Source organism: Salvelinus alpinus, chromosome 13 (genome assembly GCF_045679555.1).
Source record: "Salvelinus alpinus chromosome 13, SLU_Salpinus.1, whole genome shotgun sequence".
NCBI classification, from domain to species: Eukaryota; Metazoa; Chordata; class Actinopteri; order Salmoniformes; family Salmonidae; genus Salvelinus; species Salvelinus alpinus.
This window is the reverse complement of record NC_092098.1, coordinates 55,698,822-55,724,916: the sequence shown is the minus strand read 5'-3', so window position 1 is coordinate 55,724,916 and position 26,095 is coordinate 55,698,822. Positions and strand designations below refer to the sequence as shown.

The window sequence follows — 26,095 nt, the reverse complement described above, 5'->3', positions numbered from 1 at the left end:
ACCATAGATCAGGCTCCTGTGTTTACAACCAAATACCAGTCTCCTGTGTTTACAACCATAGATCAGTCTCCTGTATTTACAACCATAGATCAGTCTCCTGTATTTACAACCATAGATCAGTCTCCTGTATTTACAACCATAGATCAGTCTCCCGTGGTTTCAACCATAGATCAGTCTCCTGTGTTTACAACCATAGATCAGTCTCCTGTGTTTACAACCATAGATCAGGCTCCTATGTGTACAACCATAGATCAGTCTCCTGTATTTACAACCATAGATCAGTCTCCTGTATTTACAACCATAGATCAGTCTCCTGTGTGTACAACCATAGATCAGCCTCCTGTGTTTACAACCATAGATCAGTCTCCTGTGTGTACAACCATAGATCAGTCTCCTGTGTGTACAACCATAGAACAGTCTCCTGTGTTTACAACCATAGATCAGCCTCCTGTGTTTACAACCATAGATCAGTCTCCTGTGTTTACAACCATAGATCAGTCTCCTGTATTTACAACCATAGATCAGTCTCCTGTATTTACAACCATAGATCAGTCTCCTGTATTTACAACCATAGATCAGTCTCCTGTATTTACAACCATATATCATTAATGTCTGGATAACCACAAAACCGACTTACAATAAATCTGAAACATTGACTCATGTTGGACTGATGTCTGCCAAACACTGTACAGGACAATGTTATGTACAGTGTTCTTACGTTTCTTAGCAGCACGGTATGAGGGATGTATGACTGACCTGACAATGACACATGTTACGACGCACAGCAACAGCATCCCAGCAGCACCTGCCCCAGCACCAACCAACAGAGACAGCATCTGGTAACCTATGGTCAGAAGGATGAGACATGGAAGAGACCGGGAGACCAGCTCTCTCTCACTTGTTTCTGTCTGTTCCTCTTCAGCTCTTTCCCCTGTCCCCATCTCTCTCTCATTACCTGTCCAGGTGTGTCTTACCTGTTGATGTGGAACTATCTAAGCTCTCCTTCCACAGAGGTTTCTGTTCCTCTTCAACTCCATCTGTCTTTCTCACCTGTCGCCTCACACCTGTCCAGTTGTGTTTTAACTGTTCCTCTTACGTGTGGATGTGGCACAGAGTTGCAGCCTGGCAGAGCCCTGACAGTTGGAGCTGTCCCTCTTTATCTCTCACCTGACCCTTTACCTACCCAGGTGTGTCTTACCTGTGAAGGTGTGTCTTATTTTTTGAGGTGTGTCTTTCCTGTGGAGGTGTGTCTTACCTGTGAAGGTGTGTCTTATATTTGTAGGTGTGTCTTACCTGTGAAGGTGTGTCTTACCTGTGGAGGTGTGTCTTACCTGTGAAGGTGTGTCTTACGTGTGAAGGTGTGTCTTACCGGTGGAGGTGTGTCTTATATTTGGAGGTGTGTCTTACTTGTGAAGGTGTGTCTTACCTATGGAGGTGTGTCTTACCTGTGAAGGTGTGTCTTATATTTGGAGGTGTGTCTTACTTGTGAAGGTGTGTCTTACCTATGGAGGTGTGTCTTACTTGTGGAGGTGTGTCTTTCTTGTAGAGGTGTGTCTTACTTTTGGGGGTGTGTCTTACATATGGAGGTGTGTCTTATCTGTGGAGGCGTGTCTTTCCTGTGGAGGCGTGTCTTACCTGTGGAGGTGTGTCTGACCTATGGAGGTGTGTCTGACCTGTGGAGGTGTGTCTGACCTGTGGAGGCGTGTCTGACCTGTGGAGGCGTGTCTGACCTGTGGAGGCGTGTCTTACCTGTGGAGGCGTGTCTTACCTGTGGAGGCGTGTCTTACCTGTGGAGGCATGTCTTACCTGTGGAGGCATGTCTTACCTGTGGAGGTGACACAGAGCTGCAGACTGGCAGAGCCCTGAGAGTTGGAGCTGAGGCAGAGTGCAGTGGGCGGGTCTTCTCGTGATTGACGGATGGTCAGAGTGCTCCTGAGGCCAATTCTGCCCAGAGGCTCCTCACTGATGGCCGTGGCTGTGGAATGATTGACATGTCGGCCAGACAGACGCCACTGCACCAAGGGGGCGGGGTTAGCGTGGCTGTCACAGGTACAGCTGACCTGAGATCCGGAGTGGAGGCAGCGAGAGGAGGATGAGATCTGAGGAGCAACTAGAAAGAAGAGACAGAAGAACAAGGAGAGGAATTAACATTTTCTACTCAAGTCTGACCTTCATCTTTATTTTATTGTATTTTTTGAAACTTTGATAAATCATACTGTTTAGTTCATTGCTATCGAGACTTGTTTTATGAACAAGGTTTCACATGTTTGATTGAGTAGAAAAAACAAAAACCTACAGTATGGTTACACCTAGATTTACACCTAGGGTTACACCTAGGGTTACACCCAGGGTTACATCTAGGGTTACATCTATGGTTACACCCAGGGTTACATCTAGGGTTACACCCAGGGTTACATCTAGGGTTACATCTATGGTTACACCCAGGGTTACACCTAGGGTTACACCCATGGTTACACCCAGGGTTACATCCAGGGTTACACCCAGGGTTACATCTAGGGTTACATCTAGGGTTACATCTATGGTTACACCTAGGGTTACACCTAGGGTTACATCTATGGTTACACCTAGGGTTACACCTAGGGTTACATCTAGGGTTACATCTATGGTTACACCTAGGGTTACATCTATGGTTACACCCAGGGTTACATCTAGGGTTACACCCAGGGTTACACCTAGGGTTACATCTAGGGTTACACCCAGGGTTACACCTAGGGTTACATCTAGGGTTACACCTAGGGTTACATCTAGGGTTACACCCAGGGTTACACCTAGGGTTACACCCAGGGTTACACCTAGGGTTACACCCAGGGTTACATCTAGGGTTACACCTAGGGTTACACCCAGGGTTACATCTATGGTTACACCTAGGGTTACATCCATGGTTACACCCAGGGTTACACCTAGGGTTACACCCAGGGTTACATATATGGTTACACCCAGGGTTACATCCATGGTTACACCCAGGGTTACATCTAGGGTTACACCCAGGGTTACATCCATGGTTACACCCAGGGTTACATCTAGGGTTACACCTAGGGTTACATCTATGGTTACATCTAGGGTTACACCCAGGGTTACACCTAGGGTTACATCTAGGGTTACATCTAGGGTTACATCTATGGTTACATCTAGGGTTACACCCAGGGTTACACCCAGGGTTACACCTAGGGTTACATCTAGGGTTACACCTAGGGTTACATCTAGGGTTACACCCAGGGTTACACCTAGGGTTACACCCAGGGTTACACCCAGGGTTACACCTAGGGTTACACCCAGGGTTACATCTAGGGTTACACCTAGGGTTACACCCAGGGTTACATCTATGGTTACACCTAGGGTTACATCCATGGTTACACCCAGGGTTACACCCAGGGTTACACCCAGGGTTACACCCAGGGTTACACCTAGGGTTACACCCAGGGTTACATCTATGGTTACACCCAGGGTTACATCCATGGTTACACCCAGGGTTACATCTAGGGTTACACCCAGGGTTACATCCATGGTTACACCCAGGGTTACACCTAGGGTTACATCTAGGGTTACATCTAGGGTTACATCTATGGTTACATCTAGGGTTACACCCAGGGTTACATCCAGGGTTACACCCAGGGTTACATCTAGGGTTACATCTAGGGTTACATCTATGGTTACATCTAGGGTTACACCCAGGGTTACATCTAGGGTTACACCCAGGGTTACATCTATGGTTACACCCAGGGTTACACCTAGGGTTACATCTAGGGTTACACCCAGGGTTACATCTAGGGTTACACCCAGGGTTACACCCAGGGTTACATCAATGGTTACACCCAGGGTTACATCTATGGTTACACCTAGGGTTACACCCAGGGTTACACCTAGGGTTACACCTAGGGTTACAGCCAGGGTTACATCTAGGGTTACATCTATGGTTACACCCAGGGTTACACCTAGGGTTACATCTAGGGTTACACCCAGGGTTACATCAATGGTTACACCCAGGGTTACATCTATGGTTACACCTATGGTTACATCTATGGTTACACCTAGGGTTACACCTAGGGTTACAACAATGTGATAACTTTCCCAAAATCTACCAACCAGGGTTTAAAAAAAACGGGTAATTTTGGGAGGAATTTTGCAACCTCACTTACACTCCATAGATGCGTTTGTAGATGCTGACTGGTCTTCTCCATGCTGATTCTGGGCTGTACAGTAGTATTCTCTTCCGTCAATAACATTCATTGTGGCCTGGATTAGTTGTTGTCCAGAGGCCACATAGTCCTCCTTACCCGCTCTCACTGAGTACCAGCTGTAACTGGTCACTGGTGGGTTGGCATCACTGCTGCAGATCAGAGTCACTGAACTGTCTTCTAACACAGAATCAGAGGGACTCACTGATACTGACGTGTTCCTAGGAGGATCTGGAGGGAAAGATTCACATAAGCTCTGAAAGCACAACAATTGATACTATTACTAATACACCTACTATAACTGCTACTACTAATACACCTACTATAACTACTACTACTACTATAAATACTATAACTACTACAACTACTACTACTACTATAACTACTATAACTACTATAACTACTATAACTACTACTACTACTATAACTACTACTACTACTATAACTACTATAACTACTATTATAACTACTATAACTACTATAACTACTACTACTACTATAACTACTACTACTACTTTAACTACTACTACTACTACTATAACTACTACTACTACTACTACTACTACTACTATAACTACTATAACTACTACTAATACACCTACTATAACTACTACTACTACTATAACTACTATAACTACTACGACTACTATTACTACTATAACTACACTACTACTACTATAACTACTACTACTACTACTACTACTATAACTACTATAACAATTATGACTACTATAACTACTACTACTACTATAACTACTACTACTACTATAACTACTACTACTACTATAACAATAATGACTACTATAACTACTATAACAATTATGACTACTATAACTACTATAAATACTACTACTACTACTATAACTACTACTACTACTATAACTACTACTACTACTATAACTACTACTACTACTACTACTATAACTACTACTACTACTATAACTACTATAACTACTACTACTACTACTTCTATAACTACTATAACTTCTATAACTACTTCTACTACAACTTCTATAACTACTACTACTATAACTACTATAACTACTATAACTCTACTATAACTACTACTACTATAACTACTATAACTACTACTACTATAACTACTACTACTACTATAACTACTACAACTACTATAACTACTACTACTACTTCTATAACTACTATAACTTCTATAACTACTACTACTATAACTACTACTACTACTATAACTACTACTACTATAACTACTATAACTACTACTACTATAACTACTATAACTACTACTACTATAACTACTACTACTACTACTACTATAACTACTACTACTACTATAACTACTACTACTACTATAACTACTACTACAACTTCTATAACTACTACTACTATAACTACTACTACTACTATAACTACTACTACTATAACTACTATAACAACTATAACTACTACTACTATAACTACTATAACTACTACAACTACTATAACTACCATAACTACTTCTACTATAACTACTATAACTTCTATAACTACTGTGACTACTATAACTACTGTGACTACTATAACTACTATAACTACTACTACTACTATAACTACTGTGACTACTATAACTACTACTACTATAACTACTGTGACTACTATAACTACTACTACTATAACTACTGTGACTACTATAACTACTACTACTACTTTAACTACTGTGACTACTATAACTACTACTACTACTATAACTACTACTAATATAACTACTACTACTATAACTACTATAACTACTATAACTACTACTACTATAACTACTATAACTACTACTACTATAACTACTATAACTACTACTACTATAACTACTATAACTACTACTACTACTACTACTATAACTACTACTACTACTATAACTACTACAACTACTATAACTACTACTACTACTATAACTACTATAACTACTATAACTACTACTACTATAACTACTATAACTACTACTACTATAACTACTACTACTACTATTACTACTATAACTACTATAACTACTTCTACTATAACTACTATAACTTCTATACCTACTGTGACTACTATAACTACTGTGACTACTATAACTACTATAACTACTACAACTACTGTGACTACTATAACTACTACTACTATAACTACTGTGACTACTATAACTACTACTACTATAACTACTGTCACTACTATAACTACTACTACTACTTTAACTACTGTGACTACTATAACTACTACTACTACTATAACCACTACTACTATAACTACTACTACTATAACTACTATAACTACTATAACTACTACTACTACTTTAACTGATGTGACTTCTATAACTATTATAACTACTACTACTATAACTACTATAACTACTGTGACTACTATAACTACTAATACTATAACTACTATAACTACGACTACTATAACTACTACTACTACTATAACTACTGTGACTACTATAACTACTGTGACTACTATAACTACTGTGACTACTATAACTACTATAACTACTACTACTACTATAACCACTACTACTACTACTATAACCACTACTACTATAACTACTGTGACTACTATAACTACTGTGACTACTATAACTACTGTGACTACTATAACTACTATAACTACTACTACTACTACTACTATAACCACTACTACTACTACTATAACTACTATAACCACTACTACTACTACTATGACTACTATAACTACTGTGACTACTATAACTACTACTATGCCTACTACTACTACTACTACTTTAACTACTGTGACTACTATAACTACTGTGACTACTATAACTACTGTGACTACTATAACTACTATAATTACTACTACAACTACTATAACTACCATAACTACTACTACTATAACTACTGTGACTACTATAACTACTACTACTATAACTACTGTGACTACTATAACTACTACTACTACTATAACTACTACTACTATAACTACTATAACTACTACTACTATAACTACTAGTACTACTTTAACTATGTGACTACTATAACTACTACTACTATAACTATAACTACTGTGACTACTGTGACTACTATAACTACTACTACTATAACTACTACTACTATAACTACTATAACTACTGTGACTACTATAAGTATTGTGACTACTATAACTACTACTACTATAACTACTACTACTATAACTACTATAACTACTGTGACTACTATAACTACTACTACTACTTTAACTACTGTGACTACTATAACTACTACTACTATAACTACTACTACTACTACTACTACAACTACTACTACTATAACTACTGTGACTACTGTGACTACTATAACTACTACTACTAAAACTACTACTTCTATAACTACTACTACTATAACTACTGTGACTACTATAACTACTATAACTACTACTACTATAACTACTACTACTATGACTACTATAACTACTGTGACTACTATAACTACTACTACTATAACTACTACTACTATAAGTACTGTGACTACTATAACTACTAGTACTATAAGTACTGTGACTACTATAACTACTATAACTACTGTGACTACTATAACTACTAAAACTACTACTACTATAACTACTATAACTACTACTACTATAACTACTATAACTACTACTACTACTATAACTACTACTACTATAACTACTATAACTACTACTACTATAACTACTACTACTAAAACTACTACTTCTATAACTACTATAACTACTACTACTACTATAACTACTACTACTAAAACTACTACTACTATAACTACTATAACTACTACTACTACTATAACTACTACTACTATAACTACTATAACTACTACTACTACTACTATAACAACTACTACTATAACTACTACTACTATAACTACTACTACTATAACTACTGTGACTACTATAACTACTACTATAACTACTACTACTAATACTACTACTACTATAACTACTATAACTACTACTACTACTATAACTACTACTATTATAACTACTACTACTATAACTACTATAACTACTGTGACTACTAAAACTACTACTACTATAACTACTATAACTACTACTACTACTATAACTACTACTACTATAACTACTACTACTACTATAACTACTACTACTATAACTACTACTACCATAACTACTACTACTATGACTACTATGACTACTATAACTACTGTGACTACTATTACTATAAGTACTTTGACTACAAATATTAATACTATGTCTACTGTGACTAACACCATTACAACAGACCTTTGTGTAATTCCTAGCCTGTGTTTATCAGATTGTGTCTATAACTATAACTACTACTATACTATAACTACTACTACTATAACTACTGTTACTACTATAACTACTACTACTACTTTAACTACTGTGACTACTATAACTACTACTACTACTATAACCACTACTACTATAACTACTACTACTATAACTACTATAACTACTACTACTATAACTACTATAACTACTACTACTACTTTAACTGATGTGACTTCTATAACTATTATAACTACTACTACTATAACTACTATAACTACTGTGACTACTATAACTACTACTACTATAACTACTATAACTACGACTACTATAACTACTACTACTACTATAACTACTGTGACTACTATAACTACTGTGACTACTATAACTACTATAACTACTACTACTACTATAACCACTACTACTACTACTATAACTACTATAACCACTACTACTATAACTACTGTGACTACTATAACTACTGTGACTACTATAACTACTGTGACTACTATAACTACTATAACTACTACTACTACTACTACTATAACCACTACTACTACTACTATAACTACTATAACCACTACTACTACTACTATGACTACTATAACTACTGTGACTACTATAACTACTACTATACCTACTACTACTACTACTACTTTAACTACTGTGACTACTATAACTACTGTGACTACTATAACTACTGTGACTACTATAACTACTATAATTACTACTACAACTACTATAACTACCATAACTACTACTACTATAACTACTGTGACTACTATAACTACTACTACTATAACTACTGTGACTACTATAACTACTACTACTACTATAACTACTACTACTATAACTACTATAACTACTACTACTATAACTACTAGTACTACTTTAACTATGTGACTACTATAACTACTATAACTACTACTACTATAACTACTGTAACTACTACTACTATAACTACTGTGACTACTATAACTACTACTACTATAACTACTACTACTATAACTATTACTACTATAACTACTATAACTACTGTGACTACTACTACTACTACTACTACTACTATAACTACTATAACTACTACTACTATAACTACTGTGACTACTATAACTACTATAACTACTGTGACTACTATAACTACTACTACTATAACTACTATAACTACTACTACTATAACTGCTATAACTACTGTGAATACTATAACTACTGTAACTACTACTACTACTTTAACTACTGTGACTACTATAACTACTACTACTATAACTACTGTGACTACTATAACTACTGTGACTACTATAACTACTACTACTATAACTACTATAACTACTGTGACTACTATAACTACTGTAACTACTACTACTATAACTACTATAACTACTACTACTACTACTTGAACTACTGTGACTACTGTGACTACTATAACTACTACTACTATAACTACTACTACTATAACTACTATAACTACTGTCACTACTATAAGTATTGTGACTACTATAACTACTACTACTATAACTACTACTACTATAACTACTATAACTACTGTGACTACTATAACTACTACTACTACTTTAACTACTACTACTATAACTACTACTACTACTACTACTACAACTACTACTACTATAACTACTGTGACTACTGTGACTACTATAACTACTGTGACTACTATAACTACTACTACTAAAACTACTACTTCTATAACTACTACTACTATAACTACTGTGACTACTATAACTACTATAACTACTACTACTATAACTACTAGTACTATGACTACTATAACTACTGTGACTACTATAACTACTACTACTATAACTACTACTACTATAACTACTGTGACTACTATAACTACTACTACTATAAGTACTGTGACTACTATAACTACTATAACTACTGTGACTACTATAACTACTACTACTAAAACTACTACTACTATAACTACTATAACTACTACAACTACTACTACTATAACTACTATAACTACTACTACTACTATAACTACTACTACTATAACTACTATAACTACTACTACTATAACTACTACTACTAAAACTACTACTTCTATAACTACTATAACTACTACTACTACTATAACTACTACTACTAAAACTACTACTACTATAACTACTATAACTACTACTACTACTATAACTACTACTACTATAACTACTACTACTATAACTACTACTACTATAACTACTACTACTATAACTACTGTGACTACTATAACTACTACTATAACTACTACTACTAATACTACTACTACTATAACTACTATAACTACTACTACTACTATAACTACTACTATTATAACTACTACTACTATAACTACTATAACTACTGTGACTACTAAAACTACTACTACTATAACTACTATAACTACTACTACTACTATAACTACTACTACTATAACTACTACTACTATAACTACTACTACCATAACTACTACTACTATGACTACTATGACTACTTTAACTACTGTGACTACTATAACTACTACTACTATAACTACTACTACTACTACTACTACAACTACTACTACTATAACTACTGTGACTACTGTGACTACTATAACTACTGTGACTACTATAACTACTACTTCTATAACTACTACTACTATAACTACTGTGACTACTATAACTACTATAACTACTACTACTATAACTACTACTACTATGACTACTATAACTACTGTGACTACTATAACTACTACTACTATAACTACTACTACTATAACTACTGTGACTACTATAACTACTACTACTATAAGTACTGTGACTACTATAACTACTATAACTACTGTGACTACTATAACTACTACTACTAAAACTACTACTACTATAACTACTACAACTACTATAACTACTACTACTACTATAACTACTACTACTATAACTACTATAACTACTACTACTATAACTACTACTACTAAAACTACTACTTCTATAACTACTATAACTACTACTACTACTATAACTACTACTACTAAAACTACTACTACTATAACTACTACTACTACTATAACTACTATAACTACTACTACTATAACTACTATAACTACTACTACTACTACTATAACTACTACTACTATAACTACTACTACTATAACTACTACTACTATAACTACTGTGACTACTATAACTACTACTATAACTACTACTACTAATACTACTACTACTATAACTACTATAACTACTACTACTACTATAACTACTACTATTATAACTACTACTACTATAACTACTATAACTACTGTGACTACTAAAACTACTACTACTATAACTACTATAACTACTACTATAACTACTACTACTATAACTACTACTACTACTATAACTACTACTACTATAACTACTACTACCATAACTACTACTACTATGACTACTATGACTACTATAACTACTGTGACTACTATTACTATAAGTACTTTGACTACAAATATTAATACTATGTCTACTGTGACTAACACCATTACAACATACCTTTGTGTAATTCCTAGCCTGTGTTTATCAGATTGTGTCTATATCAGTGGTTCCCGGACATTGTTGTTTCATGACTCATCAAGGGCCATTTAAATGTTGATCCATCGGATAATGGAAGCAATGTGGTTGACAAGATGTAGAATTGAAGGTGGGGTGACCCTCCAAAATACTAATTGTTTGGTAAACATTACCACTGACTTGCATCAACAAAATGTCCTTGTCTCATTTGGGGGCACATTACATGATGTTTATGATATTAAAACGTACACTGAATGTCGAGCTGGAGCGTTGTTGAGTTGTCCGATCCGTGTTGATTTTTAGCTTGGCAGAAGTACTGTGTATTACCATTGACATTATCTACTGTGTACGTCTGTTCAGGTCCTATTACACTGCGTGTTTCGCTCTTGTCCACTGAGTACCAGTTATAGCTGGACACTTGTGGGTTGGCATCACTGTTGCAGGTCAGAGTCACTGAACTGCCCTTCAACACTGGACCAGAGGAATTCACTGACACTGACGTGCTCCTAGGAGGATCTGGCGGGAAAGATTGGTATCTGCATTAATAAAGAACAAGAAGAAGAACAAGAAGAAGAACAAGTACAAGAAGAACAAGAAGAAGAACAAGAAGAAGAAGAAGAACTAGAAGAAGAAGAACAAGAAGAAGAAGAACTAGAAAAAGAACTAGAAGAAGAACTAGAAGAACTAGAAGAAGAACTAGAAGAGCTAGAAGAAAAAGAAGAAGAAGAAGAACTAGAAGAAGAAGAACAAGAAGAACAAGAACAAGAAGAAGAACAAGAAGAAGAACTAGAAGAAGAACTAGAAGAAGAACTAGAAGAAGAACTAGAAGAAGAACTAGAAGAAGAACTAGAAGAAGAACTAGAAGAAAAAGAAGAACAAGAACAAGAACTAGAAGAAGAACTAGAAGAAGAACTAGAAGAAGATCTAGAAGAAGAACTAGAAGAAGAACTAGAAGAAGATCTAGAAGAAGAACTAGAAGAAGAACTAGAAAAACTAGAAGAAAAAGAAGAAGAAGAAGAACTAGAAGAAAAACTAGAAGAAGAACTAGAAGAAGAAAAAGAAGAAGAACAAGAACAAGAAGAAGAACAAGAACAAGAACTAGAAGAAGAACTAGAAGAAGAACTAGAAGAAGAACTAGAAGAAGAACTAGAAGAACTAGAAGAAGAATTAGAAGAAGAACTAGAAGAAGAACTAGAAGAAGAACTAGAAGAAGAAGAAGAACAAGAAGAAGAAGAAGAACTAGAAGAAGAACTAGAAGAAGAACTAGAAGAAGAAAAAGAAGAAGAACAAGAACAAGAAGAAGAAGAATAACACAACAACAGCATTGTTGAATAACTCCCCAAAATGTTTGCCGATGGTTGAATTGGTCGTGTAGCTAAAGTATACATACACTGTACCACCACATCTATCAGCGTTGAGTTCTGTCCTCCATGGTCGTTTCTGCCCTCACAGTAAAACTGGTGGACTTCTGCCGACACGCTGGTCTCTAGCCTCTTCCCAACCCCAAGCCGTACCACCTGGTCTCCCTTCACACTGTACCAGGTGAAGCTGCTTACTGGTGGGTTGCCATTGCTGCTGCAGGTCAGATTCACCATCGTACCATGAAACACGGGTCCAGATGGGACGGCTGACACAGACATGGTTTTAGGACCATCTGGAAGAAAATAGACAATTCACACGTTATACTGTATGTGTGACTCAAGGCTTCATTAGCCTACCGAGCTAAAGCCCTTTTTAACACAAGTATTATATAGGCTTACGTATCTTTACAGACTGTAACCCATAGATCCCAACGACTCCAGACGATGTTAGCCTACCGTGCTAAAGCCTTTCAAACAAGTCAAATAAATAAATAAAATGTATTTATAAAGGCCTTCTCACATCAGCTGATATATCAAAGTGCTGAACAGAAATCCAAACAGCAAGCAATGCAGGTGTAGAAGCACGGTGTCTAGGAAAAACTCCCTAGAAAGGCCAAAACCTAGGAAGAAACCTAGAGAGGAACCAGGCTATGAGGGGTGGCCAGTCCTCTTCTGGCTGTGCCGGGTGGAGATTATAACAGAACATGGCCAAGATGTTCAAATGTTCATAAATGACCAGCAGGGTCAAATAATAATTGTCACAGTGAACAGATCAGGGTTCCATAGCCGCAGGCAGAACAGTTGAAACTGGAGCAGCAGTATCATATAGGTTTACGTATCTTTACAGACTGTAACCCACAGATCTCAACGGGCTCCAGACGATGTTAGACTACCGAGCTAAAGCCTTGTTGATATTTATAATGTAAGTGACATTTAGCAGACACTTTTAGCCAAAGCAACTTACAGTCATGCGTGCATACATTTTACATATGGGTAGTCCCCTGGGGGATTGAACCTACTACCCTGGCCGGAGGGAGTACTATGCTCTACCAACTGAGAGGACCACAGACAAGCTTACTCATCGTGGAACTGTACTCTGGTTCCTTGAACAACCTCCACTACACTTACACAACACAGGTACTTTAGTGATCGTTGAATTACGTGCGCCACACATATTCTTGGCTTCACAGTAGAAGTGGGTATTGTCCGCCCAGATTTTGGTGCTCAGGACCGGCCCGTGGCCTGTAGATCTGGTGTCACCCGCTCTCACTGAGTACCAGCTTAAGCTGATCACTGGTGGGTTGGCATCACTGCTGCAGGTCAGAGTCACTGAACTGCCCTCTAACACTCCGCCAGAGGGAATCACTGATACTGACGTGTTCCACGGAGGATCTGGAAGGGAAAGGAAACATAAAGATGATCATCTTATCATGTCTACAAATTAATTGAACCAATTCATGTCAACAAAACAGCAACAAACAACAACAACAAAAACAGTTGGAGCTGACAGATCTTTTTTAAAATTAAGAATCCACTCCAATGAAAAGGTCAGAGGTCAGAGGTGAATCAGCGCCTTCAGAAAGCCTTAGTTGACGTTGTTACAGCCTGAATTAAAAATGAATTAAATGGAGGCGCTGTGTCACTGGCCTACCCACGATACCCCAGAATGTCACTGTGGAAGCACTAGCGGTTCTGGGGGGGCCAGTGCCCCTGTGACAACAATTTTGGGCCCCCTTGTGTCCCCCCCTAAATGTGGAGTATGAAATAATTTTTACGTAACATATTTTTTCCTATCGTTCTTTTTTTTTTTTACATCCGTTATTAGACAGTGGCAACGATGATGATTGTGAACATGGTCTTTTGCCTGCTAATGCCTGCAATGCAGTGAAGAAAACGATATGACAACAATAACGTCTAATGTAACTGGCCCCTCTAGCAGTACAACTGGCCCCTCTAATAGTACAACTGGCCCTCTAACAGTACAACTGGCCCTCTAACAGTACAACTGGCCCCTCTAACAGTACAACTGGCCCCTCTAACAGTACAACTGGCCCCTCTGACAGTACAACTGGCCCCTCTAACAACTGGCCCCTCTAACAGTACAACTGGCCCCTCTAACAGTACAACTGGCCCCTCTAACAACTGGCCCCTCTAACAGTACACCTGGCCCCTCTAACAGTACAACAGGCCCCTCTAACAGTACAACTGGCCCCTCTAACAGTACAACTGGCCCCTCTAGCAGTACAACTGGCCCCTCTAGCAGTACAACTGGCCCCTCTAACAGTACAACTGGCCCCTCTAACAGTACAACTGGCCCCTCTAACAGTACAACTGGCCCCTCTAACAGTACAACTGGCCCCTCTAACAGTACAACTGGCCCCTCTAACAGTACAACTGGGCCCATCTAACAGTACAACTGGCCCCTCTAACAGTACAACTGGCCCCTCTGACAGTACAACTGGCCCCTCTGACAGTACAACTGGCCCCTCTAACAGTACAACTGGCCCCTCTAACAGTACAACTGGCCCCTCTAACAGTACAACTGGCCCCTCTAACAGTACAACTGGACCCTCTAACAGTACAACTGGCCCCTCTAACAGTACAACTGGGCCCCTCTAACAGTACAACTGGCCCCCCCTCTAACAGTACAACTGGCCCCCCCTCTAACAGTACAACAGGCCCCTCTGACAGTACAACTGGCCCCTCTAACAGTACAACTGGCCCCTCTAACAGTACAACTGGCCCCTCTAACAGTACAACTGGCCCTCTAACAGTACAACTGGCCCTCTAACAGTACAACTGGCCCCTCTAACAGTACAACTGGCCCCTCTAACAGTACAACTGGCCCTCTAACAGTACAACTGGCCCCTCTAACAGTACAACTGGCCCCTCTAACAGTACAACTGGCCCCTCTAACAGTACAACTGGCCCCTCTAACAGTACAACTGGCCCCTCTAACAGTACAACTGGCCCCTCTAACAGTACAACTGGCCCCTCTAACAGTACAACTGGCCCCTCTAACAGTACAACTGGCCCTCTAACAGTACAACTGGCCCCTCTAACAGTACAACTGGCCCCTCTAACAGTACAACTGGCCCCTCTAACAGTACAACTGGCCCCTCTAACAGTACAACTGGCCCCTCTAACAGTACAACTGGCCCCTCTAACAGTACAACTGGCCCCTCTAATAGTACAACTGGCCCCTCTAACAGTACAACTGGCCCCTCTAACAGTACAACTGGCCCCTCTAACAGTACAACTGGCCCCTCTAACAGTACAACTGGCCCCTCTAATAGTACAACTGGCCCCTCTAACAGTACAACTGGCCCCTCTAACAGTACAACTGGCCCCTCTAACAGTACAACTGGCCCCTCTAATAGTACAACTGGCCCCTCTGACAGTACAACTGGCCCCAGCTTGCCCCCCCCCCCCCCCCCAGTTGAAATGATCTAGAACCGCCATTTTTTTAAATAAAATGTATTACAAATGAAAAGCTGAAAAGTCTTGAGTCAATAATGATTTAAACCCTTTGTTACGGCATCCCTACATAAGTTCAGTGGTGAAAATGTGCTTAACACTCCACGTGGAAATTATAGTGTGTAACATGATTTTTTAATGACTTCCCCATCTCTGTACCCCCAACACATACAATTATCTGTAAGATCCCTCAGTCGAGCAGTTCATTTCAAACACAGATTCAACCACAAAGACCAGGGAGGTTTTCCCAATGCGTGGTAAACAACACCTATTGGCAGATGGGTAAAAATTAGAAAAAAAAGCAGAAATATGAATATCCCTTTGAGGAAACCGCTCAGGGATTTCACAATGAGGTCAACGGTGACTTTAAAACAGTTACAGAGTTTAATGGTTGTGATAGGAGGAAAACTGAGGATGGATCAACAACATTGTAGTTACTCCACAATACGAACCTTTATGACAGAGTGAAAAGAAGGAAGTCTGTACAGAATGGAAATCCCTGCGCGGTTTCCTTCCTCTCCTGCGACCGAGTTCGGAAGGACGCCTGTATTTTTGTAGTGGCTGGGGTGTAGTTATACACCATCCAAAGTGTACTTAATAACTTCACCATCCCCTAAGGGAGTGTACGGTAGTCATAAAAAAATCATGTTAAACACTATTATTGCAAACAAAGAGTCCATGCAAATTGTTACGTGAATTGTTCAGCAAATAGATACTCCTGCTTTTATTTAGGCCATAACAAAGGGGGTGAATACTTAATAACTCAATTTTAACTTTTTGATTTTTACTTTTATTAATCTATAAAAATGTATAAAACCATCATTCCACTCTGACATTATGGGGTATTATGGGTAGGCATGTGCCAAATCGTATAATATTTAATCCACATCAAATTCAGACTATAACACAACAAAATGTGTAAAAAACTATGGGGTGCTCAACCTTCCCTTTAAACTGATGCAGCACTTCCAGTAACAGTACAAATACAACATATTTTAGACCATGCCCCCAAATATGCTAATAATCCCCCCCTCCCTCCCCCGCCAGCACATTGCCCCACCCACATTTCAAGGTTCAGTATTGATTGTTCCAAACATTGAATACATTGGGTAGAAAATGTTCCATTATGCTACATCTTTACCCATAAAGACACTGACCATTAGCATGTGAGTTACCGAACGACCACAAGTGCATCTAAAGTATCGTTGTAACGGTTTCTCTCCTCCTCTTCGTCTGAAGAGGAGGTGTAGGGATCGGACCCAAAACGCAGCGTTGTATGCAGACATAATGAATTTATTTAAACAAGACGAAAACACGAAGAACACTTGAATAGATTACAAAAAACAACAAAACGACGTAGACAGAACTGAACATGTGAACTTACAATAAAACACGAAGAACGCACGAACAGGAACAGACTAACCAAACGAACGAAAACGAAACAGTCCCGTGTGGTGCGACAGACACAGACACAGGAACAATCACCCACAAACAAACAGTGAGAACAGCCTACCTTAATATGGTTCTCAATCAGAGGAAACGTCAAACACCTGCCCCTAAATTAAGAACCATATCAGGCAACACATTTAACCCAACATAGAAACACATAACATAGAATGCCCACCCCAACTCACGCCCTGACCAACTAAACACATACAAAAACAAGGAAAACAGGTCAGGAACGTGACAATCGTATGTGTACAGTACATTCAGAACGTAGTCAGACCCCTTCGATTTTTTTTTCAACATTTTCCTACGTTACAGCCTTATTCTAAAATGTATTAAAACATTTCGTTTTTTCCTCATCAATCTACACACATTACCTTATTAAAAATAAAGGTTTTTAATACATGTTTTAAATATCACATTTACATTAGTATTCAGACCCTCTACGCACGCTGCCTCCACCATGCTTCACCGTAGGGATGGTTCAAGGTTTTCTCCAGAAGTGATGCTTGGCATTCAGGCCAAAGAGTTTAATCTTGGTTTCATCAGACCAGAGAATCTTGTTTCTTGTGGTCTGAGAGTCCTTTAGGTGCCTTTTGGCAAACTCTAAGCAGGCTGTCATGTGCCTTTTACTGAAGAGTGGCTTCCGTCTGGCCACTCTCTACCATAAAGGCCTGATTGGTGGACTGCTGCAGAGATGTTTGTTCTTCTGGAAGGTTCTCCCATCTCCACAGAGGAACTCTGGAGCTCTGTCAGAGTGACCATCGGGTTCTTGGTCATCTCCCTGACCAAGGCCCTTCTCCCCCGATTGCTGTTTGGCCAGACGGCCAGCTCTATGAAGAGTCTTGGTGGTTCCAAACTTCTTCCATTTAAGAATGATGGAGTCCACTTTGTTGTTGGGGACCTTCAATGCTACAGAAATGTTTTGGTACCTTTCACCCGATCTGTGCCTTGACACAATCCTGTCTCGGAGCACTACGGACAATTCCTTCGACCTCATGGCTTGGTTTTTGCTCTGAGATGCACTGTCAACTGTGGGACCTTATATAGACAGGTGGGTGCCTTTCCAAATCATGTAAAATGTATTAAATTTACCACAGGTGTAATCCAATCAAGTTGTAGAAACATCTCAAGGATGATCAATGGAAACAGGATGCTCCTGAACTGAATTTCGAGCCTCATAGCAAAGGAGCTGATTACTTATGTAAATAAGGTATTTCATTTTTTATTTTATTTATTTTCAACAGCCTGTTTTTCTTAGTCATTATGTGTTATTAGATGGGGGGGGGGGGGGGGGGAACATTATAATTTCATCCATTTTAGAATAAGGCTGTAACGTAAATGTCACGTTCCTGACCTGTTTTCTGTTAGTTTTGTATGTGTTAGTTGGTCAGGACGTGAGTTTGGGTGGGCAGTCTATGTTTTCTGTTTCTATGTTGGTTTAAAGCAGGGGTGTCAAAGTCAAATGGACGGAGGGCCAAATAAAAAATTTAGCTACAAGCCGAGGGCCGGACTGTTCGAATGTTCATTGAAAAAAATTTAAATGACGCATATAGTCTAGTGAACCTAATTGAACCTACTGAAAACCTAACAAATATATTCCAATATGATCAGATAAATAAAGCAATATTTTCTTATGGCTCTGTCAGTAATCTTTAATTTTCAACAGACACAAAAGACAAATTTCCTTTATATAAAAATCATGTCCATATTCTTGTTTTTGTCCGCGTGTTTCGTTTCATAATGTCGTCTCAGATTATACTCTTTCAGTACCGCCACACTTTCTCCACACAGAAGACACACAGGTTTTCCAGCTACCTCCGTGAACATATACTCCGACTCCCACCTTGTTTGAAACCCCCGGTTCTCAGTGTCCACCTTCCGTTTTGCCATTTTTGATGGGTATCTGAAAGTTAATTTTACTGTGATGCTGACGACTGCTGTGCCAATAAATATTGAAATGAAGCAGCCTACTGCTCGGTGCGTCACCGTTGCATTGTGGGAAATGTAGTATTGGTGCGTGTAAAAGATCTGCGGGCTGCCGGCTTGCTGCGGTCTGCGGGCCGGTTCTAATAATAAATCAAGATCATCCCAGGGGCCGTAAAAAACCTTCTCGCGGGCCGGATGTGGCCCGCGGGCCTTGACTCTGACATATATGGTTTAAAGGGTGACCTAATATGGCTCTCAATTAGAGGCAGGTGTTTTTCATTTCCTCTGATTGAGAGTCATATTAAGGTAGGTGTTTTCACACTGTTTGTTTGTGGGTGGTTGTCTTCCGTGTCTGTGTCTATGTTACACCATACGGGACTGTTTCGTGCGTTCGTAATTTTGTGTAGTCATTTTCCTGTTCGTGTTTTCTTCGTGTTTCATGTAAGTTCATCGTCCAGGTCTGTCTACATCGTTTTGTTGTTTTGTAATATATCAAGTGTTCTTCGTGTGTTTAGTTCGTCTTGTAAATAAATCATTATGTATTCACTACCCGCTGCGCCTTGGTCGAATCACTACTCCTCCTCTTCGTATGAAGAGAGAGAGGAACACCGTTACAGTAAAACAAAATGTGGAAAAAGTGAAGGGGTCTGAATACTTTCCAAGTACACGGTATAACTGTCCAACCTGTTATTGGTTCTACCTGGAACCAGAGGGTTCTTCATGAGAGGGTTCTACACAATAAAAGGGTTGGCAGTCAAAAAGGTTCCCCCATAGGGACAAATGACAGAATGTCTGTTGGTTTTAATCTTTCAACAATCTTTCTCAATTGTTATCATATCCACAGAGTCGGTGGCGTAGCGGGAAATTCAGTTTACTGGCAACAAAGAGGTCGTGAGTTCAAAGTCCCAGTGAGATTGACTCCCAAGTAATCAGAATACAGCAGCATACTGTCCCTTACATCAATAACACCTTAAAAATGCAGTAATGTTTTGTATATTTACCATATTTCCTCTGCAATCAGTAACTGAGATTTTTCTTACAGTGTAATGAAGAACCCTCTGGTTCTATCAGTGTAATGAAGAACCCTCTGGATCTATCAGTGTAATGAAGAACCCTCTGGTTCTATCAGTGTAAAGAACCCTCTGGATCTATCAGCGTAATGAAGAACCCTCTGGTTCTATCAGTGTAATGAAAAACCCTCTGGTTCTATCAGTGTAATGAAAAACCCTCTGGTTCTATCAGTGTAATGAAGAACCCTCTGGTTCTATCAGTGTAATGAAGAACCCTCTGGATCTATCAGTGTAATGAAGAACCCTCTGGTTCTATCAGTGTAAAGAACCCTCTGGTTCTATCAGTGTAAAGAACCCTCTGGATCTATCAGCGTAATGAAGAACCCTCTGGATCTATCAGCGTAATGAAGAACCCTCTGGATCTATCAGCGTAATGAAGAACCCTCTGGTTCTATCAGTGTAATGAAGAACCTGCTGGTTCTATCAGTGTAATGAAAAACCCTCTGGTTCTATCAGTGTAATGAAGAACCCTCTGGAATAATCAGTGGAACCCTCTGTTTCTATCAGTGTAAAGAAGAACCCTCTGGATCTATCAGTGTAAAGAAGAACCCTCTGGTTCTATCAGCGTAATGAAGAACCCTCTGGTTCTATCAGTGTAAAGAAGAACCCTCTGGTTCTATCAGCGTAATGAAGAACCCTCTGGTTCTATCAGTGTAATGAAGAACCCTCTGGATCTATCAGTGTAAAGAACCCTCTGGATATATCAGTGTAATGAAGAACCCTCTGGTTCTATCAACGTAAAGAAGAACCCTCAGAACCTTCAGAAATCTAGTCTGTAGCCACTCCCCACCAGTGAAGTAGTCCTGACCCACTGTTTGGAATACACTGATCTGAATACTCACTAGTGCAGTCCGATTCTTTCCCCCCTCCTTGACACAGGGTACCTGAAACACAAAGCAGTTCACTATCAGGACCGGATAGCAGGCTTGAGGTCATTTCCATGTCTATTTGACCCCAAACCCTGCTGGAATGACGGCTTGGACAACAAACTACTAAATTAGTAAAAAGGTTAACAGTTTATAATTATTAAAACGGCTTCCCAATTGATTAACCATTAACTATTGACCATTACAATTGACATAATCTGAGGCCTGTATTTATAAAGCGTCCCAGAGAAGGAATGCTCATCTCGGATCAGGTTCCTCCTGTTAATGTAATCTTAATTTATTTATTCTGATCTAAAAGGCTAAACTGATCCTAGATAAGCAGTCCTACTCCGAATCGCTTTATGAATATGGCCCCTGAGATGTCCTTGACCTGCCCTACTGGTCTTAGTGATATGACAGGATGTTTTCATTTCAAGCTAAATTCAAAGAAATGGGTTACTTTTGTGACTGTAATCTGGGAGGAAACAGGGACAATAGGAGTTTTTATGGAAATGTGAGTCAGTGTTCAACAGAACTGAGTTAGTGGTCTCTGTTTACAGGGTTCAACAGAACTGAGTTAGATGTCTCTGTTTACAGGGTTCAACAGAACTGAGTTAGTGGTCTCTGTTTACAGGGTTCAACAGAACTGAGTTAGTGGTCTCTGTTTACAGGGTTCAACAGAACTGAGTTAGTGGTCTCTGTTTACAGGGTTCAACAGAACTGAGTTAGTGGTCTCTGTTTACAGGGTTCAACAGAACTGAGTTAGTGGTCTCTGTTTACAGGGTTCAACAGAACTGAGTTAGTGGTCTCTGTTTACAGTGTTCAACAGAACTGAGTTAGTGGTCTCTGTTTACAGTGTTCAACAGAACTGAGTTAGTGGTCTCTGTTTACAGGGTTCAACAGAACTGAGTTAGTGGTCTCTGTTTACAGGGTTCAACAGAACTGAGTTAGTGGTCTCTGTTTACAGGGTTCAACAGAACTGAGTTAGTGGTCTCTGTTTACAGGGTTCAACAGAACTGAGTTAGTGGTCTCTGTTTACAGTGTTCAACAGAACTGAGTTAGTGGTCTCTGTTTACAGGGTTCAACAGAACTGAGTTAGTGGTCTCTGTTTACAGTGTTCAACAGAACTGAGTTAGTGGTCTCTGTTTACAGGGTTCAACAGAACTGAGTTAGTGGTCTCTGTTTACAGGGTTCAACAGAACTGAGTTAGTGGTCTCTGTTTACAGGGTTCAACAGAACTGAGTTAGTGGTCTCTGTTTACAGGGTTCAACAGAACTGAGTTAGTGGTCTCTGTTTACAGTGTTCAACAGAACTGAGTTAGTGGTCTCTGTTTACAGGGTTCAACAGAACTGAGTTAGTGGTCTCTGTTTACAGGGTTCAACAGAACTGAGTTAGTGGTCTCTGTTTACAGGGTTCAACAGAACTGAGTTAGTGGTCTCTGTTTACAGGGTTCAACAGAACTGAGTTAGTGGTCTCTGTTTACAGGGTTCAACAGAACTGAGTTAGTGGTCTCTGTTTACAGTGTTCAACAGAACTGAGTTAGTGGTCTCTGTTTACAGGGTTCAACAGAACTGAGTTAGTGGTCTCTGTTTACAGGGTTCAACAGAACTGAGTTAGTGGTCTCTGTTTACAGGGTTCAACAGAACTGAGTTAGTGGTCTCTGTTTACAGGGTTCAACAGAACTGAGTTAGTGGTCTCTGTTTACAGTGTTCAACAGAACTGAGTTAGTGGTCTCTGTTTACAGTGTTCAACAGAACTGAGTTAGTGGTCTCTGTTTACAGGGTTCAACAGAACTGAGTTAGTGGTCTCTGTTTACAGGGTTCAACAGAACTGAGTTAGTGGTCTCTGTTTACAGGGTTCAACAGAACTGAGTTAGTGGTCTCTGTTTACAGGGTTCAACAGAACTGAGTTAGATGTCTCTGTTTACAGGGTTCAACAGAACTGAGTTAGTGGTCTCTGTTTACAGGGTTCAACAGAACTGAGTTAGTGGTCTCTGTTTACAGGGTTCAACAGAACTGAGTTAGTGGTCTCTGTTTACAGGGTTCAACAGAACTGAGTTAGATGTCTCTGTTTACAGGGTTCAACAGAACTGAGTTAGTGGTCTCTGTTTACAGGGTTCAACAGAACTGAGTTAGTGGTCTCTGTTTACAGGGTTCAACAGAACTGAGTTAGATGTCTCTGTTTACAGGGTTCAACAGAACTGAGTTAGTGGTCTCTGTTTACAGTGTTCAACAGAACTGAGTTAGTGGTCTCTGTTTACAGGGTTCAACAGAACTGAGTTAGTGGTCTCTGTTTACAGTGTTCAACAGAACTGAGTTAGTGGTCTCTGTTTACAGGGTTCAACAGAACTGAGTTAGTGGTCTCTGTTTACAGGGTTCAACAGAACTGAGTTAGTGGTCTCTGTTTACAGGGTTCAACAGAACTGAGTTAGTGGTCTCTGTTTACAGGGTTCAACAGAACTGAGTTAGTGGTCTCTGTTTACAGGGCTGGGTTCAACAACTCAATACAATTACTGACACTGAAGGAATAAATATCACATCCTAACCTACATTAATTGACAAATTGATCATTTTTGAATTCCTCTAAAAATGGAAGAATTCTTCCTTCTCAAAAATTGACCTGAACATATATTAAGAAAGAAATGTAGCAAATTAAAATGAAAACCTTTCAGCAGCCAGCCCAGAAAGATGAGTCTCTCTGCGCCTTTCATCTCTGGACGGGGGGAGAGAGACACACACACACACACACACACACACACACACACACTTATATAATCAGCAGACTCTCACTACATAACCACGAAAAGGCACAATTAGTCATCAATGTAAAAAAATATATAATAATCGACACATCAATAAAGTTTAATTAAATGATATCATAAGTTCCTAAAACATCCATACATATTCATTGTAGTTTTTGTCACACTAATTTATTGTAAATATACATTAAATCAACCTACCATGTAAAGTTTCCAACTCCTAGAAATGTAAAAAATAAATAAAACAGTTTTAAAAAAGCTCAATGAATGTCCTAATGATAATTCCTCTGATACTCGGTCATTCTTCTGATGGAAATGGTGGTCCTTCTCATTCTTCACCCAGAGTGGTCCCGTCGTCGAGCACGAATACAGACAAAACGTACATAATTAGTATCCATCAATAGCGTTCAAATAAATGACTTGAAGGAATGGGCTAAGGGCTACATCTGCTGGTTGTTCAATACACGCAGTTATAGCAGCTTCTAAAAGGGGGAATTCCAACCCAAGTTAAGTGCACGTCAATGGAAACGTAAATTCACTTTTTTTTTATGCACTTTTCTCTCTACCCATATTCTGACCTTGAATTGAATAAGCATGAGAATACCATACAATTCACCAAGGGCCCAAATCTGATTTAGGAAATTATGCCTTTCTTACAAAACCCTTTCCTACTCACGTCTCAGTAGTTTGGGCATTATTAACAGACTTCGCAGGCGTGGTTCCCTTGCTCGCGCTGAATACATTTACTTAAACTGCTGAAAACTCCCCCACTTGCTGGACAACAGATTGTCTCATGGAGTTTTCATTCAATAGGGTTTTCAGTACATTTATATTACCTATCCCTTTAAAGCTGCAATATGTAACTTTTTGGGCAACCAACCAAAATCACATGGAAATATGAGGAGGGTATATCAGTCCGCTAATACAGAACTAGGAAAGGCGAGTGCATACTGTTGAGGAAGAAAAAAAAAAATATATTTATATATATATATATTGTGGCGTACAGCAGGTCAGCCACCAGGGGGCGACTCGGCGAGGCCTGGTAACAGATGGAGGATATGTAAACATCTTGACCAAACCCCCTGGTCTGCCACAATATATACAGTATATATAGTGCCTTTGGAAAGTATTCAGACCCCTTGACTTTTTCCACATTTTGGAAGGTTACAGCCTTCTTCTAAAATGGATTAAATAAATAAAAAATGTAAATGTACACAGTACGAGTCAAAAGTTTTAGAACACCTTCTCATTCAAGTGGTTTTTCATTATTTTTTATTATTTTC

At 39.0% G+C, this 26,095-nt stretch overlaps 2 protein-coding genes across 2 annotated transcripts in view; one reads left to right on the top strand and one right to left on the bottom strand.

Annotated features, from left to right (window-relative positions):
* The window catches only part of LOC139537956 (B-cell receptor CD22-like), a 32,618-nt gene extending 7,188 nt beyond the window's left edge, over positions 1–25,430 (bottom strand). Inside the window, exons 1-9 of the mRNA XM_071339868.1 lie at positions 25,014–25,430; positions 24,719–24,766; positions 22,031–22,072; positions 14,395–14,658; positions 13,296–13,559; positions 12,155–12,421; positions 4,158–4,427; positions 1,826–2,110; positions 757–844 (exon numbers count right to left, since the gene is read on the bottom strand). Coding sequence (XP_071195969.1) covers positions 757–844; positions 1,826–2,110; positions 4,158–4,427; positions 12,155–12,421; positions 13,296–13,559; positions 14,395–14,658; positions 22,031–22,072; positions 24,719–24,764 — 1,526 coding nt within the window. The 5' untranslated portion in view covers positions 24,765–24,766; positions 25,014–25,430. The remainder of the gene's footprint in view (positions 1–756; positions 845–1,825; positions 2,111–4,157; positions 4,428–12,154; positions 12,422–13,295; positions 13,560–14,394; positions 14,659–22,030; positions 22,073–24,718; positions 24,767–25,013) is intronic.
* Positions 12,434–13,302, top strand: LOC139538002 (probable inactive protein kinase DDB_G0270444; the record flags this gene model as incomplete). The annotated part of the gene is made up of 1 exon (XM_071339927.1): positions 12,434–13,302. A coding segment is annotated over one exon (783 nt), but the record flags the coding sequence as incomplete, so codon positions are not given.
* Positions 25,431–26,095: the final 665 nt, after the last annotated feature.